Below are 18,525 nucleotides of genomic sequence, written 5' to 3' on the forward strand. Positions count from 1 at the left end.
GCCAGGCGAGGGCCGGCTGCGCGGGAACGGGATGCTCTCCCGGTGTTGGCAGAGAAGGTTGTACAAGTCTTTACGAAGAGCTCACAGCCTTGACAGCGTGCTCTGGGGCCTCGTCGCCCACCTCCGGGCTCCGTCTCTGCCCTGCAGCTGCTCCACCACCTTTCTTCTCCGTTCTCCCTTTTTTCTGCTAGCCCCCAACCCCCATCTCCCCTCCTTTCCCCCAGAGGAGCTTCAGAAAGCTCATGCTCTAAAGAACACTTGGCCCTGACTTCGGGCTTGAACCCAAATGCGCTCTGGCCCTACCCTGGGAATGTTGATTTTGCCATTAAGTCCTAGTCTTCATGTGCCACCAGAAGGCCCGGGGGAGGTCATGGGCCGGGCACATTTGAAGTAGTGGTATCTGAACATATGGACCCTTTTTTCCCCACAACTAGATTGAAGATAAATGTTAATAGGTACACTTTTTTGATGTGAAGTTTGCAGATCAAATAATAACTGCGAAATATAAAGGGTTTTATTTGTGTTTGTCCTGGGTTTAATTGTGCCGATTAGATAACGCCCATGACCTAATGATCTGTCGGGGGCAGATGTGTGGGGCTCAGAGCCAACTCTCTCCCGCGCCCGAAGCATTGGCATTGAGCAGCGTGTGAGCCGCGCAGATGTGTCTGCGAGAGAGCCTGGCAGGTGCTGCTGTCGCAGGAAGCGGCGAGCGGCCGGGCAGGTGGCTGAGAGCCACACTTCTGGCTCCAGTTCCTCTTTCTGCAGCGAAGCTCAGACGCCGTCCACACTGCTTTTATCTGTGACGATCGTTTTAAAACACAGCCTTGCTTGCTCTCTCCTAACAGGAAGCAGCGAAGACGGGGAAAAAGATTAGGTGATGCTGAGGCACCTCGGGCCCAGGCGGCTCCCCGGCGGCGGCGTTGTTCCCGGCTGCCCAGTGGCGCCCACTCGGCAGCTGCTGACACGGGACGGGGAGGAGGACTCAGGAGGCCGAGGGAGCGGCGCGGCGGGACGCCCGGCCCAGGCGTGGTCTCCCAGCTGTTCCAGCTCGTCCAGCTCGTCCAGAGCTATTTGCTGCCCTCGCCGCCCCGCCCGCTGGAAGGGCCCGCGCTCCTGCCGTCCGCGGGGAGCCGGAGCCTGGCCGGCATGGGGGGGCTGTCGTCTCCGGGCGGTTTCTGGTTCCCACGTGGGGTGTTCTCCGCGTCCGCACCTGTGCATCCCATCCACGCACAGGTCCCCGAGGACCACGATGGGAACTGGCCCCAGTGAGCCATATTTATTGTTTTTAAGGAAATCACTACTTGCTTTCTGTAATTGCACTGTGGATAAACGTCCTAAGAGTCCCTGATATTGTACAGAATCTTAAATTATTCAAGGAAAATAAGGCAGGTCAAGCTGGTGCTATCCACTAGTTTGATTTTTTTTTCTTCTGTTTTATATAGTTTGTTTGCTCTGCATGGTACTTGTAAAGCTTAAGTATTTTGAGTGTTATGCTGTCTTTAGAAATTGTTGGAATTGTACATATGGTACTCTTTCGTAAATGATAAATGATTCTGAATGTTAGTGTTTTATGTTCTTGTAGGAAATATTTTTGATGAGTCCAGGAAGACTGCTCTGTTTGGCTGATGGAATGAAACACGTTTCTGTCTCTTCCCTCTAAGGTGGTTTTTTCCCTGTTGCAGTTGAGGCTTCTCTGAGGGGCTGACGGGTCTTGCAGCCCCTCTGTGTGATTCTCCCACGCGCCCCTCCCCCAACTTTTAAAAAACCCTTTTGGTACAAATCGACAGGTGGTTCCCCGAGCTCGGCTTGGTTGGAACATTCAGGTCCCCCCGTTGTCCCCAGGGGCCACGAGGCCTCCTCCCAGCTGGGCCCCAAGTCACTTCCCCTCAGAGCTGGCTCTTCCGCTTGGTTTCTAGAAGCGCAGACGGCGGTGGCTTCAGGGCCCTTGTGTGGTCACTCCTTCCTTCAGGAGCATAGAAGCTGCTCCACAGAGGGCCCTGGGGGCCAAGGACGGTTTGAGTTCCTTCTGTCTGTACCCTTGAGGTGCTGAGCTGCTCATAGCCCCCAGAGCCAGTCCGGATCGTGTCCCGTCCATGTGCGGCTGGCCGCTGTAACCGAGGCGATACACGACATCCCGCAGCCTTGAGGACGATGGAGGAGCCTCCACAGCCAGCACGTCCTCTTGGTCGGGCCCTCGGGCAGCCCAAGTGGCCGTCGCCCCCAGACGCCTCATCTGCACTGACCTTCCCCTTCTGCGTTAAGCCCCCAGTTCTCCCCTTGCTCTGAAAGGACCAAGCGTGTCCAGTGCAGCCTCACGACGTTGGCAGGTGTCGGGTGTTGGTAATAAAAAGCTGACCTCACTCTGCGGCCCTCGAGTTCTGCTCTGCCAGCAGCGTGGCAGCCAGTGTGTAGGGTGGGGCCTTGGGGCTGGGTCCCCGCACACCGGCCCCTCACCCCAGGGGTTTCCGGTGCTGACATGCTTTCCCGACTCGAGCGAGAGTCTGGGATGACCCTCTAGGCCCGCCTGGGGCTGCAGGACATCGGTCACGGGGACTTGGGGACCCGATGCAGGTGTGTGCGCCGGCTAGAGCTGACGTAGTAAATTGTGACCTATGTTATCAATTCTGGCTCGCCCCCTTTTATACTAGCAATGACTTTCCAGAGCGGCAGGGGCGCCCTTCCCCTCCCCCGGTGTGAGCACAGAGCACTGCCAGAGCCGGACCCTGGGACGTGCATGTTGAAAACACAGTTAACAGGGCATTAGGAGGTGATTTTGCCAAAACTGTCATAACTCTCAATTTCTTGCTGTGGAGACTTCCAGAGTTTTCTGAAGTTTTACATCTACCGGTCTTGGTTAAAAGAAAAATGAGAGGCAGTTATACTAGTTTTTTAAAATTTACAGGTTTATGGAGTTCAGATCTAATGACTAAAATCAAGTAGATCCATAGACTAGATAGTCTTCTTATACAGTCAGCCTGTGGTAAATTTATTGATGCTTTGGGGCTGTACATTTTTCACTATGATTAAGGAGATTTTTAACAACATAATTCCCATTTTAATTTATTTTAAGGTCTACATCACTCTGATAATGAATTGCCAAAAACATTTTATACAGGGAGCTAGGGGTGGGGCTGGGTTGGAGTAGTGGGTCTTAGTGTGATGTTGCATGGTCGGGAAGAATTTATATTTATAATAAACATGGGAATTAACATGTTCTTTTGAAATCTCAAGCAATACACAAGAAATTATGTAGATTAAAATTTTCTGCCCATTTTTGAAATGTCAGCATGTGCTTTGTTGTTTGTTTCAGTTTTCCTTTCGCTCGGTTACCGGTAGTGGGTTTTTAAACCGCTTTTGTTCTAATAAGTTACACAATGAAATAATATCAGTGGAATTCTCTAGATAATGTGGGTGAGGTTTGTCATACCTGGTTCACAACGATATTTCCTGGCCTCCTTTGGGATCTGTCTTACTTTGGTGGAGTTTACGTATCTCAAGTCCTACAATAAAAATAATCTAACCTTCATCTCCTTCCTAGCTAGATGTTAATTTGTGTTATCAAAGGACTTGGTCATAAGCCAGTAAGAGCAATGTAGAAAAAGTGCTCCCCCAAAATCCTTCTGAAACTTGGACTGTGCGTCTGGGTAAGAAGCCATTCATCTTAAGGGTGAAGAAGCTCCAGGAAGCTGAATGGAGAAGAGAGTATCTGTTCTATTTTTGAGTGTACAGGCGATTGTTTCTATGAAAATGGGTTTATCTAAGAAAGGTCTTTGTATGTCTTGCTGCCTGAAACCGCTTTCACAGCCTCTTTTATTAACACTTTCCACAGGGTGTTTGTGGGGTTAATGACTTTCTGTACGTCTGTCCTGAGGGCCCAGGTGCAAGGGAGGCAGCTCCTGGTTTTACTGTACTCAGCCCGTCATCTGAAAATTCCAGAAGCGAACCAAGTGTGAGGCTGGAGATGCCGGGCTTCAGTTACGAGGGGCTTCAAGATATTAGCCTTAGGAGAAGTAGCCTTAAAATAAGAATGGGTGTACACAGTTACTTCAGACGTAAATCTCAAAAACAAGGTTCCTAAGTAGTAGCCGGGTTGGCTCAAGCTTTGGCTATCAAAAAGGAAAACTCTCTTTAGTATGTAAATTAATTCTTAAAAGATGCATGGACAGTATTGAATCACCAACAACCTGTTATTTGAATGGCTGGAACATGGTTAAGTTCAAGTTGGCACAGGCATAGATAGACGGTAACAGCAGCCCGCTGTGGGTACCCACACTGCTTCATTCCAGCCGCAAATGAGGACGCATGGGGCCATCCCACCTCCCAGGTTTCCCTGTTGTGCTTTAACACAGTTGTAAGAGGTTCACGGCACTATAATAGTTAATGAACTTTCAGTTTAAATCGTGTACATTTTTAAATTGTAAGATTTTTACTGTATATTGATGCATAGTGTGATTCAATAAACTGCTTGTAATTTAAAAACTATTTAATATTCAAAATAAATATAGTTATATATTTATAGATTCTGTTACCGCATTGATTCTGTGTGTTTTCCACGGTGTAAGGCCTGCGGTGGGCGGTCTGGCACTGCCCCACTGTGGGTGCTTGGAGCCTGCAGCCCTGGGTCACTCACTGCCCTGGTCTCTAGAGGTGGGATGCCCTTTTCTGTGACAGACCTAAACCCCACGCTCCCGAGAACACGAAGATTTGCATAATCACCGGAAAACTAGCACGGACTGTTTGCGCTGCCATGAAGTGTACCTGTAATTCAAACCTTTGGACTTATTGATGAATTTCAGAAGCATTTTCGTGTGTGTTTTTTTTTTTAGTATTTATTTACTTATTTGGCTGCACCGAGTCTTAGTTGTGGCACGCGGAATCTTCGTTGCCGTGTACAGGATCTTCACTGGGGCATGCGGGCTTCGTAGTTGCGGCACGCATGTGGGATCTAGTTCCCTGACCAGGGATTGAACTCCGGCCCCCTGCATTGGGAGCGGGAGCGCGGAGTCTTAGCCACTGGACCACCAGGGAAGTCCCAGAAGCATTTTAATTTCTGAGATCCAGCCTCTAAGGAGCTCTAAGCCCAGAGGCTAATCAGCTCAAAACCAGCCTTTCTGTTCCCCGAGTGTCCCCTCCTTGCTGTCCTGGTCCCAGCTGTCACAAGCAGGGAAATGGGCCTCCTTGTACCAAAATAGGGGCCTGGCCCCAGCTCAGGTTACACCAACTGCAGAGTGACCCTCAGCGAGTAGATGGAGGAGACCTGTGAACTCCCACTCCCAGAGCCCAAGACAGGCAGCGAGTGGCAGTGTCCGGGGGAAGTGTGGGGGGCAGTGCAGACCCTGGGCCTGCGGGGCCGGAGCCGGTGGGAGCCCAGGCCCGTGTGCCTCCGCGGGTCCTGCTGCACTCCGGTGCCTCCCATCAGCCCCCAAGACCCCTGTGCAGTTGCTGCTTTTAACGCCTTAGAGTGCTCCGGTCAAAGGTGAGGAAACTGAGGCAGGGGATGATGAAGTAAAGCAGGTGGGTGGCAGCCGGTTTTGAGCTCGAGCTGCCTCTCGCCCCTGGGGACCTCCTAAAACCGATAACCAGTTATTTCTCGGTGAGCTGCCCACAGGCGGCCGGGCAGGTGCTCCCCGGGCAGGGCTCCGCCCGCTCGCACCTGGCGCGGCGCCGCGGGCGTGGCGGGGTCGGGTCCTCAAGCCCCCGGTGCTGCAGGGCCCTCCCGAAACGCGGGGTGCGGGCGCGGGGTGCCTGGGCTACTGCTCTTCGGGGCTGTGGCCGCCGCCCGTTTGAGAAAGCCGTATTACTGCAAAACGGCTTTTCCACGAATCCGACTTTGGCTCCGTGTGCTGAGCCTTAACCCCAAGGCCAGGTGCGGCGGCCAGGTGCTTCCCCTCCGCGCCGACCGGCTGGCGGCGAGGCCCGCGGAACTGGCTCCGGGGGCCCTGCGCCGGGCGGGGAGGCGGCCCGGGAACCCTTCGCGGGCGGGGAGGGGCCCCAGGTCCCCAGCCCGCAGGTGCGCCCCGCCCCCGCCGCGGGGCGGGGACACGCGGACTCCGGCCCCGCCCCGCGCCCGCCCCACGGGCTCATTTACATGCGGCCGCCGCCCCGCCCGCGGCGCCTAAAGCGACGTGTCCTTGTCCCCCGTGGGCAGCCCCAGCGCGTGCGGCCACGGATCCCCAGGTAACGGGGGTGGGGTGCGGGTGGGGCGGCGGGGAGAGGACCCTGGGGCAGGGCCGGGTGGCGTCTGGAGGGAAACCTGGGTGGGGGTCCGGGTCTCGAGCTCTGGCCGCGGCCATCCACGTGTTGGGCCTGGGGACTGCGGCGGGCTCTGGCCACCGTCCACCTCTGACCTCCGACGGCCGCCTCACGTCCACAGCCATTCTGGCACCAGTGTTGTCCCTGCATGTGTGACGTCCAGTGGGGCAGGACGGTGAGTGTGGTGGCCGGAGTTGGTGCCTGTCCGTCCAGGCGACCAGGAGGTAGTGCAGCCTCGGGCAGAGGGCCTGCCCTGGGCTGGGATGGGGCCGCGCCTCTGGGCGCGGGTGTCAACGGCCACCTAAGCTCAGGAGGCACTCAGGAGGCGGTGAGGGGCATGGGGCCGGAGAAAGGTCCAGGGGTCAATACGTGTCACCCAGGGGGAGAGGGGGCCACCAGACCAGGGAAAGGTCTGAGGGGTCAGTGTAAGGTCAAACAGGGGCATGGGGGGTGGGGGTGGGGTCAGCTCAGGGCCCTGCGAGTGACTGGGAAGGACCCTGGCGTCACTGTGCACCAGCTGGGCAGCCGCCACTGGGGACAGCTGCCCTGAGCGTCCACTGGCCTGCCGAGTGACCGCGGGGTGGCCTGTGTTCTGGATTTCAGCTCCAAAGGCGCCCCCCTCAGAGCCACCACCCCCAGGACCACCAGTCTGGAGCCATGAAGACCAAGAGCCGGCCTCCCCGGCGCCGGGCGCCCCCGCAAGACCCAGAAGCCACCCCAGGGGAGCGGACGCCCGACAGGCCACCGCCGGGCTCGGGGCCAGACGCGGCCAAGGCTCTGCGGAGCCGGAGGGCGCGCGCGCAGGGGGCGCGGGCAGAGGGCGGGCGCCGGCGGCCGGGGCCGGGGAGCCGGCGGGAGAGCAGCGTCCAGCGGCGGCTGGAGAGCAACGAGCGGGAGCGGCAGCGCATGCACAAGCTCAACAACGCCTTCCAGGCGCTGCGCGAGGTCATCCCGCACGTGCGCGCCGACAAGAAGCTCTCCAAGATCGAGACGCTCACGCTGGCCAAGAACTACATCAAGTCGCTGACCGCCACCATCCTGACCATGTCCAGCGGCCGCCTCCCGGGCCTGGACGGGCCCGTCCCCAAGCTCTGCCAGCACTACCAGCAGCCGCAGCAGGCGGCCCGGGGCGCGCTCGGGGCCTCCGAGGCCCCGCCCGAGGGCCACCTGCAGAAGTTCTCCACGCAGATCCACAGCTTCCGCGAGGGCTCCTAGCGCGCCGCCCCGCCCGGGTCAGCGGCCTGGCCTGCTCCTCCCAGCCCTGGGCCCTCCACGCCCCGCGGCTCCGTTCCCCTGCACTCTCAGCGCAGCCCTGGGCACGTCCCAGGGCCCAGGGACAAGACAGTTGAGTGGCCTGGTGGGGGCCACGGCTCGGGGCAGCATGAGGCCCATGCCTCCACAGGGTCCCAGGACCTGCTTTGTCATCGTCTAGGCCGGAGCTGGCCGGCCCTTGTCACTAACTCCTCTTCACTCCTGCTGCCTCCCGCGGTGAGGGGAGATTCCACGCAAAGGTTTGCTTGGGTAAGTTCCCCAGTTACTGCTCAGGCCCAGGCCCAGGCCCAGGCCCAGGGAGGGGCCTCCCCCAACCTGCCCCGTAGACTCCTCGTTCGGGGTAAACTGAGGCACGGAGCAAACAAAGCCCACAGCCTCGAGGGGAGTGGGGCTGAGCAGAGGTGCTTGGAGTGTCCAGTTCAGCGTCTGTCGGGGAGAAGCCCCAGTCAGGTCCCCTCCCATTAATTCTGAAGGGACCTTGTTGCGGAGAGGGGCTGGGGTCTTTGCTCCCTCCTCCGGGTGGGGCTCCTGACCGTGGAGGGTCTGCGGCCCGGCACCAAGGGTACCAGAGACGGGGCTGGGGGGTCGGGCAGAGAGGCTGCTAGGCCGTGGTTCCCCTGAGCGGTCAGGGGTCTCCTGCAGGGAGAGGGTCTGTCCCCAGGCCTCCCTCGGGGTCCCACCCAGGTTTGCTGCTCATTGTCGTGTTTGCGGTCATGTAAGTGGCAGAGGGTGGTCTGACAGACCTCAGGATGTTCTCGGGTCCTGGTTGCACTTGGGGGCTCTGCGGGGAGGAGCCTGGGGTGGCACGGGCTCCCCTCCCCCAGCGGGTGCTGCTCCTTAAAGACGGGACTGAAGCTTGGCAGGTCCCCACCGCCTCGGGCCATGCTTCCTTCTGCGGCGTTCCCGCCCCGCTGGCTCTGACAGGCTTGGCGACTTTGCTCTCAACCCTGCTGGCAACTCCTCTCCCTTGTCCGGCTGCCCACGGCCAACATGGGGAAGGGACAGGGCCCTCTGCATCTCGGGCAGGAAGCCCAGCCACAGGGCTGCGGAGAGGCTGGGGCTGGCCTGGCACGTGGGGCCGGGTTCCCCGTGCCCAGATCTGCCGCAGAGCCGTCGGGGGCCAGGCGCCTCTGCACGCTCTGCGTGGGGCTGAGCCAGGCCGGGAGCGGGGCTGCCGCAGCTGAGGACCCAGCCTCCGTGTACAGCCTCACCCTCCCGCCCCGGCAGTCCCGGCCCCGGCCACGCGACGCCCCGTCCGGCTTGGCGTCAGCCCTGGCCTCGTCAAGGACAGCAGGTGGCACCCCTGGAAACAGCCATGAGGTGCTTCAGTCCCCAACTTTCCAGGTCAGACACCAGCCGACACCCCCGGCCCCCCCAACACCCCCGGCGCTAGGCCCCAGTGCCTGGTGGCCCCCGGAGGCCTGGTCTGGTTCTGGCCCTGTCGCCCCAGCCGACCTTCAGCATGGGTGGGGGGGACCCCAGGTGTCCTGGCCTGCCCCCCAGGGGTGGCCACGCGGGAAGGTCAGTGGTCAGGGGCCCACCAGTGGGAGCCGAGATTGAGGGCAACTCTGAGCTCGGGACAGATGGGGCCCACACGGCCCGTGTTAGGAGAGGGAGGCCTGCAAGCCTGGCGCCTCTTGTTCTGGCTGAGCTGAGGCCAGAGCAGGGCTCAGCGCGTCCCTGAACTTGCCGAACGAGCCGACAAACTGAGCCGAAAGCCTGGGGTGGGGTGTGCCCAGCAGAGGCTCTGTCCAGGAGCCCATGCCTGGTGACCGGGGGCCTGTGGATCACCACCTTGCAGGACAACAGCCTTTGTGACTCTGCCCCTCTGTCCCAAACTGGCATCTGCACCCCCTCTGCTTCCCAGAGGGTTGCCTGGGCGCAGAGGTGCAGTCTTTTCCACGCGAGGCTGGAGGGCACTTGCCTGCCCGTGGCCACATCGCGAAGGAGCCTTAAAGGTCCCAGTCCAGTTTGGGGTGTCGAATATGGGGAAGGGGGTGGTGAGGGGACAGGTCTGGTGAGCCTGCTGCCAGGTCCGCTCCGTCGACCCTCGTCTTGGACTCCAAGCCCAGGCTGGACGCTTCTGTCCTGCGAGAAGGCCCTGCCCTACCCTTCCAGGCTGTGCATTTCCTGAAGTCAGAGACTCACGCACTCTGAGGCCGGGCCACCCGGGCAGCACCGGGGGCCACGGACCCACCTGCAGACTAGACCTGCATGAGCTCGGGGGTGACAGAGAAACCAGAACTGCGACTTTTCTATAGAGAAAACCTACCTGGAACTGAATGGCCAGTGCCCCCGCTATAATTATGGTGAAAATGTTTCTTAAATGATCCCAATTTGCTTTCATTTTTCCTAACAACCTCTTCAAAGTACTAATGAAACCAAAATAAAAGGTTTCACGGCAGTTGCTACTTTTGCCCCAAGCTCGAATGGGTGGGGAACTGTGCATTTTAACCATAGTGCAGCAATAAAACATATCGCGTCCTTGACAGTCTGGCCTAAGTTTTTATTGAATAAAGCATCCGAGGAATCGAGATGGTTCGGTGAGGCTGAGCAGGTCAGCAGTTGGTGCTCCGCAAGGAGGGGACACGGTCGCCCTGGAGAGAGGGCAGGGTGAAACCAGCGAGTCACAGCAGGACGACAGGGCGCTGCCGCAGAAGAAACGGTGATGCCCGCTCGGAGAAACCTGACAACCACGAGTGTAAACAGACAGGAGGGCGCCGCCCACCGGGCCCTTCACTTGCTTTGCCTGGGCACTGCCCCCAGACTCGCGGCTCCCGGTCCCACCTCCAGGAGACGGGGCAAAGGCAGAGGCCACCGGCTCCCTCCAGTGCCCCTCAGGAGGGGACCCAAGGGAGACCTCCTTAGAGTCAGCTTCTGGGCGGCAAACACTGCACCACAAAACAGTGCACAGCCGAGCCCTCCTGACGGGAACGCCGGGGAAGCTGGCGGTCAGCTCGATCCATCTCAAAATGAGCAGAGACGGGACATGCGCTCTGATGACCCCCGGGCAACGCGTCTGGCTGTGGGAAGCCAATTTGAGCCTGCACCAAATGGGGCCTTTTTCTGATTTAAAAAAAAAAAGCAGCTGAGAAGCTGCCCGCTGGGAGTGGGGCTGCCTCCCTAGGGCTCTGCTCCGGGCTGAGGCCTCCAGGCCCCTCTCGGCTGGTCTCCACCCGCCCCACCCCCTGCGACATGATCCGATGTAAAAGGAGCCCCCAGCCCCCAACCCCGTCAGAGGAAGGGCTGGCTGAGGACCGACGACGGTGACTCTGCACTTGGACAGCTTCTTGCAGCCACAGGCGGCCCCTCCGTCCTCCGACCACCCCAGGAGGGCCCGGCCCACCCGGGGAAGAAGACGCCCCTCCCCAGCACTTATTTCCAACCTTCCAACTCCTTCCTTAACTTTTGAAAGGAAACCCCGTTTGCGAATCTTCCTCTGAGAACTCATCAGGTCCAGGCAAAGCCACCCTGAGCCCCACAGCCATTTTTCTTTAGGGGGCAGGGCCGACGCCGTCTGGGGATGCCCGGGGCTCAGGGGTCCTTCGTGGGCTCTCTTCCCCAGGGGCAGTGCTCCTGGAAGGCTCCAGGCTCCCGTCCTGGAGAGGGAGGAGGCAGAGAGGGAAGGGACGGGCAGGAGAGGCCGGGGCGAAGGGGTCTGCACCCCACACCCCACGTTCTTCTCACAGCCGGGGACACACAGCGTCCACAGGGCTTCACATTTCTGGGTTGTTTCAGTGCCTCCCAGGTGGCCATGACCTCAGGCCAGGTTCCCTCCCCAGTCTCGAATCTGGGCCTGGAGATACCACTCCTGGGATCCACGTTTCAGCACGTTCAGCACGAGAACAGCTCTCGACAGGAAGGCTTGCATCAACCTTGGTCCTTCAAACCCAGCATCACACCTGCTCCAGGTGAGGGGAAGCGGCCTCAACAGCAGACAGGATTGGGGGTCTCCTGCGGGGCACCGGCCACCTTCGAGGGCCCACTGGGGAGGCCCAGCTCCCCTCTCCGCTTGCCGGCCGTCTCCTGGGACGAGCTCCTGGGGGCCCTGGTGGCACTGGCCCGGACGGACAGGTGATCCCAGCCCCCCTGAAAGGAGAGAGCGGAGTGACCCGGGGCTGCCAGGGGTCAAGGGGCAGAGACCATCCTTCTAGACGGTTGGACTCTTGGGGGGCTCTGCCCGGGGCCTCCCACCCGAGAGCCCTCAGGGCTCGGAGCCCCAGGCCAGCACAGCCGCCCCGTGCCCAGCCCTGCTCACCCCGATGCCATAGTCCCAGCCCTGCCCCGTGGGCTCCAGGGGCTGCACACCCGTGCGGCGACACACAGTTCCCCGGCTCAGGCTTTGGCTCCCCTGGACTTTGTCGGCGATGACCCAGACCTGGAACGCAGACCCGCTGGAGGCCCGGCCCCACCGCTGCAGGGGGGCCGCGGAGACGGCAGCGGGGAGACCAGAGCAGAAACCCGGATCCCCCCCCAAGTCCCCGACCCCAGGGCAAGCGCCCACCCCCCGCCCCTGTCGCCCCAGACCTGGTCCAGGGGCCCCACGGACACGCGGCGCACGTTGTTGGACGCGTGTTCCCAGCTGGTGCCCTGCGGGTAGCTGGGTGTGACCCCCTGGCGGCACCACAGGTTCCCTGGGAGAGAAGCGCCAATACCGTGAGGCCCCGAGCGTCGGGATCCACTTCGGGGTCTGCAAGGCCGGGGGGTCTGACCACGAGACAGGCGGGGTCTCCCTCTGCATCCCCCCCGCTGCCCGGGGCTCCTGCTGACCCACGGCCGGAGAGACCCTGGCCGGAGCCAGCCCTGCCCTCCCACGTTTGCCTCCCCCTCACTTCCTAATTGCCCCGCTGTGCTGGGCTGTCACCCTCGTCTGCTTTCTATGCATGAGAAACCGAGGACAAGGAATTCTTTAAACAATAAAGAGACCTGGTCTGGAATAAAATCCCTGGGTTCCAGTCCCAATTCCGCCTTTCCTCGCCTTGCTCAGCTCTGACAACAACTACAGACCATTAAAGGGCACGGGCGGAGCTGGCTGGAGGTGGCACGGGGGGCGGGGCAGGGATGGCCTGGGCCGGGCAGGTGAGCTCCGCCAGCCCCAGCTGCCGCGGGGCTCCCGAGTCGCGGGCCTGGGTGGCACCGCCTAGAAGATGCTCCCAGGCCTTGGCACTGGGTCCTCCTCCCGAGGTGCAGGAAGGCCTGAGCACCTGGGGGGCGCTGGTGGCCCCGACCCTGCATGACTTGGGGGAGGGGCCTGCTTGGAGGCTGACCTCAGGCTGGCGGCCTCTCATGGGGCTTACGAAGGTCTCGTGTTGGGCCTGGGGCAGGCGAGGGGCTGGGCTCACCCCGTCGGGGCGCTCAGGGAACCCCAGACCTCCCCTGGTGACCGCTGGGGATCAGAAACCACTTGCCATTCTCGTCCAAGGCGAACACCGCTGTGCGCCCCACGGACACCTGTTTCAATCTCTGTTTGGGAGGAGATGGGATGAGGTACCAGCAGTCGCCTGCGATGGGAGATTGGATTTGGGATGCAGCACCGAAACTGTCACCCTGGTGCTCCTGGAGCACGTGGCCTCCTCTGCAGCTCACAGGGTCGAGCAGGTGCGGCCGGCCTCTGTCCCCAGACTGGCCGGACCACAAGTGTGAGAGGGCCCAGCGCGAGCTGACCCGTGTCCTGCTGTCCCTTCGATGCCCCGGCCTGCCCAGGGCCCTCCCCAGGGCCCGCCCGAGGCTGTGGCAGCTTCCAGACGGTGGGGTCCGATGGGCCGCTGTCCCGAACAGGGCCAGGAAGGTGACCGGCCCAGCACGCGGTGGAGACCCAGCCTCAGGGCCACTGTGCGAACCCACTGCCCCTCGTGGAGGGTGGTGATGCGCAACCACCACCCACGCACCCGTCGGTCCATCCATCCCCGTGCCGGACACTGCCCAGAAGTCCAGCCAAGAACAAGCCTGCACGGCCTGCACTCCCGGCGGGCAGCCAGGGTGGACACTGTGGATGGGCTGTGCGGGGTGCCCAGGGCTGTCCCCGAGGGGCAGGAGGCCAAGGATGGTGAAGGGCAGCCCCATCGCCAGGTGACCAACCCTGGGTCAGTCCCAGCGGAGGGGGTTGGCCTCTGGGGGGAGCCCAGCGCGGCCCCCGCGCCTGGTCCACAGGTGTGTTGGGTAAATGCTTGTTGAACTACACGGAGACCCGTCCGCCGGCTTCCCCGGAAGCGGAAGCAGCTGCAGCCGCCCCCTGGCGCCCGTCACAACATGGCAGCGGTGGCGGCAGGTGGGGATCCCCCCGAGAGGTGGCACTCACTCACCAGCCGGCTTGGACGGGGACACAGAGCCACGGTAGAAGGCGGAACCGTCCCTGGCCACGGCCCACACCTGGTAGCAGCCCCCGATGGAGACGGAGGCGAAGGGCTGGTCGGTGCCCACGTGCAGCCAGGAGGAGCCCTGCAGGCGGGGAGGAGGGACACTCAGGGCGGCCGGGCCCCGCCTCTGTCACCCACCCGGGTTCCGGGAGCTGGCGGCTCCTCACGCCGACCTCGTCCTCAGCTCCAACTGCCCGCAGGGCTTGGCGACCCCTCGGGCCACGAGCGGTGTCCACCGGTCCCAGGGAACGTCCTGGGCAGAGGCCTGGGGAGGCCTGATCCCTGCCCGACTCCACCAAAGAGCCCTATCTCGGTAAGAATCCGCCAGAGCTTGCAGAGGGCTGGCAGGTGGGCAGGTGGGCAGGCCCTGGGTCCCACCAGGTGCTCACCGCGGGGTTGAGCTCGCACACGCCCAGACGGCACAACACGTCCCCCTTGTCGCTGACGGCCCAGAGCGCGATGCCGGGCCCGCTCCCGTGGGCACCCGGGATCTCCGGAATGATGGACACGTCCCCCAGGGCGATGGGGGCCACCTCCAGCCAGGGCCCGCTGGTCACCAGCTTGCACTTTCTGTGCGGCAGGAAGAGAGCAAAGCCCCGGGCACCCTGATGCCGCCGTGAGCCTCGGGGCCGCCTGCTCGGGACAGAAGGGAGCAGCCAGGCCCCTGGCCCCGGGAGGGCGGGGGCCGCAACCTCCGACACCCCCAAGGAGCCGGTGGGCGGCACCCTTCACGCCGTCCGCCCCTGCCTGGCCTCCACCCCCCAGCCAGGCCTTCCTCCCGTCCTGCGGGTCCTGTAGAGCCTGCCAACATTTCTCTTGTTTGTTCTTGAAAACAAACTCTTCAGAAACAGCACTGGGAGCCCGGGGGCACTTCCTGGGCTGACATTTACTTTGATCCTCTTTTCTCCTCCCCCCTCTAACCTCCCCTTTGCTTCCACAGGGACTGAGGCCGAGGCAGGGAGGGGCATGGCGGCACCCCCCAGTTACCTCCCTCCTTACCTGGTCCAGCACCTTCTCCTGACGAAATCCTTCATGGTTTTGTGCCCGTGGTACAAGCTGCAGAGGAAGAAGCTGACGTCGAGATCATGCCGTGGAAGTTTCTGGAAGGTGACGCTGCACGCACATCCCTTCCCCAGGAGTTACAGAGCCCAGCCCTCAGTGTGAGCCGAGGCGGGGCTCGGGGGCAGCAGGTAAGGGAGAACACCGTCCTCCTGGTTCAGAGGCCTCTGGCCCCGCCCGGGCCTCCCTGCGGGGTCTCCCTGGGGCTGGCAGCTGCCCAGCTGGGGGGTGGGTTCTAGCTAAGGGGCCTCTGAGCCCTTCCCACCCCCAGGCGCCATTCTGGGGAGCAGTCAAGCTCAGGGCCCGAGGCCAAAGCGGGGGGGATCAGTCCAGGATAAACCAGCCTGGGTTTGCTCAGAAGCCAGGCTCAGGCCCTGGCTCAGTCTGGCCCGGCTCCATCCTCCGTCTGGACGTGAACTGTGTACCGTGAAGGGCCTGCACTGCCGGGCAGCGGGCAGGGACTCTGCCTGGCTGACCAGGCCTGACACTCGGGGTCCCCGCCCCCTGAGGCCCCCTCCCCATGCAGAGAGAGACATGCTTACGCAGGGAAGTCGCTGGCGTACTGCCACCCCTCCTGGTCCGTGCCCCCAGGGACGCTGAAATCCACGAACCAGTCAGAAACCTAGGGGACGGGCGGGTCAGTGCGGGCGGACACCCCCCACTGCAGCCCCCGCCCTGCCCCGCCCCAGCCCGGAGCTTACCCAGGCCCACTGCAGGGACGGGGGCTTCGTGCTGGCCTTGGTGCACTCCTGCAGGCCCGTGGCGTCACTCCACATGTACCGGTCGGTGGGCAGACCCCTGTGCAGGACAACAGGGCCGAGGTGACGCCAGAGAGAGGGGAGAACGGTCCCCCCGCCCAGGCCCCTGGGATGGCTGCATCTCTGGAGGGGTGAGGGGGCGGAAACAGGATGGCCCCAGGGCGGCGACAGCAACAGGGGGACCCCACATCACACGGGGGCCAGGCGCCAACCAACCACAGCCAGGCCACCCCCCCGAGGGACCCCACACCTCGTTCTCTCGTGATGTGGGTCATTGTGTCCCGAAAAGACGTTGAAGCCCTGACCCCAGTGCCTATGAATGTGACCTCATTTGGAAATAGAGTCTTTGCAGAGAATCAAGTTGAGATGAGATGGTTATTGAGTGGGCTCTAATCCACTGTGACAGCGTCCTTACAAAACGGGGACATCTGGACCCAAGTTTCCCAAATTGGGAAGACGACGTGAAGACAAGGAGAAGGCCATGTGACAACTGAGTCACCAGACAAGGAACACCGGAGGTCCCCCGAAGCCAGGAGAGAGGCCGGAACAGATGCTCCCCAGGGCCCTCAGGAGGAAGCGAGCCTGCTGACACCTGATCTCAGACTCCGCGGCCTCCAGAACGGAGAGAATAAACGTCTGCTGTTTAAGCTGCTCAGCCCGTGGTGTTTTGTTACAGCAGCCCCGGCTGACTGATACACTCCCAGCAACACACAGCGCACGGTGGTGTCCGCGGGCGGCTGTGGCCCTGGCTTTGCACTCTCTACACGGGCTGGGGAGCCCGGCGCTGCTTTTCTTCTCCCGAGGACCAAGTAGGGAGTGAGGAGGAAGGGGAGAGGCAAGCAGGTCAGCATCCCGTGTGGACCCTACACACAGCCGGGGTGGAGGCTTCCAGAACACATGCAGGCAACGTGTATCAGCTCCCTTAGAAGGGCTCAAACCCTGAGTTACTGGGGTGAACGGAGAGACTCACAAATATTTACACACGAGGAAATCCTTTAAACTGTCCAGACGACAGCAAAAGGTCACGAACAGTCTACACTTCCAAGACCGAGGAGAGGTGAGATAAGCCAGGTCCACCCTCGGGGATCAAATTGCGAGGCTGTCACAGGCCATCTATACATGTCTGACTGTCCCCCTGCCACCAGCAAACGCAGGCACACTGGGGACGGGCAGGGGGAAACACACCAAAGTGCTGATAGTGGCTACTATTTTTGGTTGGTGGGATTAGAGTTTATTCTTCATGTTATTTGAAATTTCTTCCTTTCATCAATTTTGAAAAAACAAAGGAAATTTAAAAGTTTGTGCCATTTATCATAGACTCAAAAATATGAAATACCATTTATAAAAGATGTCAAGACCCCGTTATAGAAAATCACAAAACCTTATTAAGAAGAAATTAAAGATCTACATAAATGGAGGTATAAACTGCGTCCAGATTTTGGAGATTTAGGAATGTGAGATAACGTTTCTACCCAAACTGACCTACAGATCCAAGGCCATCCTGACCAAGACCCCAAGAGCTTTTGAGGACTGCTTCTGAAATTCATCTAGAACTGATCCAGGAAGAGCCAAAGCTAGATGAAGAAGATGAGAGGCTTTGACAACTTCCCATAAAGGGACAGCAGCTGGAACAATGTAGGGTTAGCACAAGGATGCCCAAGGCTGCACGGAAAAGAAGGGCTTGGGAACGGCCACTGCCCATGTGGACACTGGAGTTAAGGCAGAGGTGGCCACTGTGATACAAGGGGGAAGGACAGTCTTTTCAATAAATGGTGTGGGTCACTGGAGAGTAAAAAACCAAAAACACTTGACCCCTACCTCAACCTATATACCAAGTAGTTCAGGCCACGGGGTTCTAGACCTAAATGGACAAGACAGAGGAATAAAGCTTCCAGAACAGGGTGGACAAAACATACCCCACAGGCCTAATCAGGACTGTTTCAGCACAGCCTACAAAGTAAGGGTGGTTTTTACATTTTTAAATGGTTGAAAAAAATTCGAAGAAGGGTAATGCTTTGTGACACGTGAAAATTCTGTGCAATTCAAATTTGTGTCCAGGTATAACATCTTATTGGGACACAGCAATGCTCATTCGTTTACGTGGCTGCTTTCAAGCGGCAGCTGCAGAGTGAGTCACTGTGACAGAGACCCTAAGGTCCACCACACCTGAACTATTTCCTATCTGGTCCTTTATGGAAAAAGTTTGCTGACTGCTGTTCCAGAGATAGAAGGATGTATTAATCCCCTTGGGGTTAATGAGATTTCTTAAGAGGTTTTTTTAAAGGCCCCTAAAGGCTTTAGAGGTTTTTTTTTTCTTTTATGTAAAGAAAAGGATGATCAACAGGACTACATTTAATAATTAAGTCACCACTAACAGGGTGAAAAGCAAGCTGCAGAACAGGAGAAGTAACAGAAAAAGGGCTCACACCTTCATATGTAAAGAGCACTGGCAAATCAAGGAAAAGAGATCATCCGACCAAAACATGGGATAAGGACTCGAAGGGGCATTTCACAAAGGAGGGTATCCAAGTGCCAGTACATGTATGAAAGGTGCTCTGTCCCATTAGCCCCCAGGAAACGGAAACTGGAAACAGGAGATATTACTACACACTCACCAGTGTGGCTAAAACATAAGAAACCAGCAAAGATGTGGGGCATGCCCTGCCTGTGAGAGTGTGGACAGGTCCACCCACTGCAGAGAACTGGCTGTTCCAACACCAACTGGGAGGACTGCAACACCACTCAGCCCCCACAAGGTAAAGGGCATGGTCCCCAGCAAGATTGCCCCCACTTCAGATACCAGCCATACTGCACTTCTGACCAACTGG

At 59.8% G+C, this 18,525-nt stretch overlaps 3 protein-coding genes across 8 annotated transcripts in view; 2 read left to right on the top strand and 1 right to left on the bottom strand.

Moving 5' to 3' along the window:
• LMTK2 (lemur tyrosine kinase 2) overlaps positions 1-4,518 on the top strand; it is an 84,438-nt gene extending 79,920 nt beyond the window's left edge. For both annotated transcript variants that reach the window (XM_007186724.3, XM_007186725.3), the window contains exon 14: positions 846-4,518. In XM_007186724.3, the coding sequence (XP_007186786.2) occupies positions 846-874 (29 nt within the window). In that variant the 3' untranslated portion in view covers positions 875-4,518. The remainder of the gene's footprint in view (positions 1-845) is intronic.
• A 1,617-nt stretch (positions 4,519-6,135) lies between these two features.
• BHLHA15 (basic helix-loop-helix family member a15) lies at positions 6,136-8,021 on the top strand. The gene is made up of 2 exons (XM_057529916.1): positions 6,136-6,177; positions 6,856-8,021. Exon 2 carries the CDS (start codon positions 6,910-6,912, stop codon positions 7,465-7,467), a length of 558 nt encoding a protein of 185 aa, XP_057385899.1. The 5' UTR covers positions 6,136-6,177; positions 6,856-6,909; the 3' UTR covers positions 7,468-8,021.
• Positions 8,022-10,009: 1,988 nt separating this feature from the next.
• Positions 10,010-18,525, bottom strand: part of TECPR1 (tectonin beta-propeller repeat containing 1) — a 30,394-nt gene continuing 21,878 nt past the window's right edge. For 3 of the 5 annotated variants that reach the window (XM_057529599.1, XM_057529600.1, XM_057529598.1), the window contains exons 17-23: positions 15,641-15,737; positions 15,482-15,561; positions 14,880-14,936; positions 14,270-14,450; positions 13,827-13,962; positions 11,783-11,902; positions 10,010-11,613 (exon numbers count right to left, since the gene is read on the bottom strand). In XM_057529599.1, coding sequence (XP_057385582.1) covers positions 11,285-11,613; positions 11,783-11,902; positions 13,827-13,962; positions 14,270-14,450; positions 14,880-14,936; positions 15,482-15,561; positions 15,641-15,737 — 1,000 coding nt within the window. In that variant the 3' untranslated portion in view covers positions 10,010-11,284. Of the gene's footprint in view, positions 11,614-11,782; positions 11,903-12,051; positions 12,159-12,262; positions 13,026-13,826; positions 13,963-14,269; positions 14,451-14,879; positions 14,937-15,481; positions 15,562-15,640; positions 15,738-18,525 lie in introns of those variants that run through there. The other 2 variants (XM_057529602.1, XM_057529601.1) reach the window with 2 other exon arrangements.

Source organism: Balaenoptera acutorostrata, chromosome 15 (genome assembly GCF_949987535.1).
Source record: "Balaenoptera acutorostrata chromosome 15, mBalAcu1.1, whole genome shotgun sequence".
NCBI classification, from domain to species: domain Eukaryota; kingdom Metazoa; phylum Chordata; class Mammalia; order Artiodactyla; family Balaenopteridae; genus Balaenoptera; species Balaenoptera acutorostrata.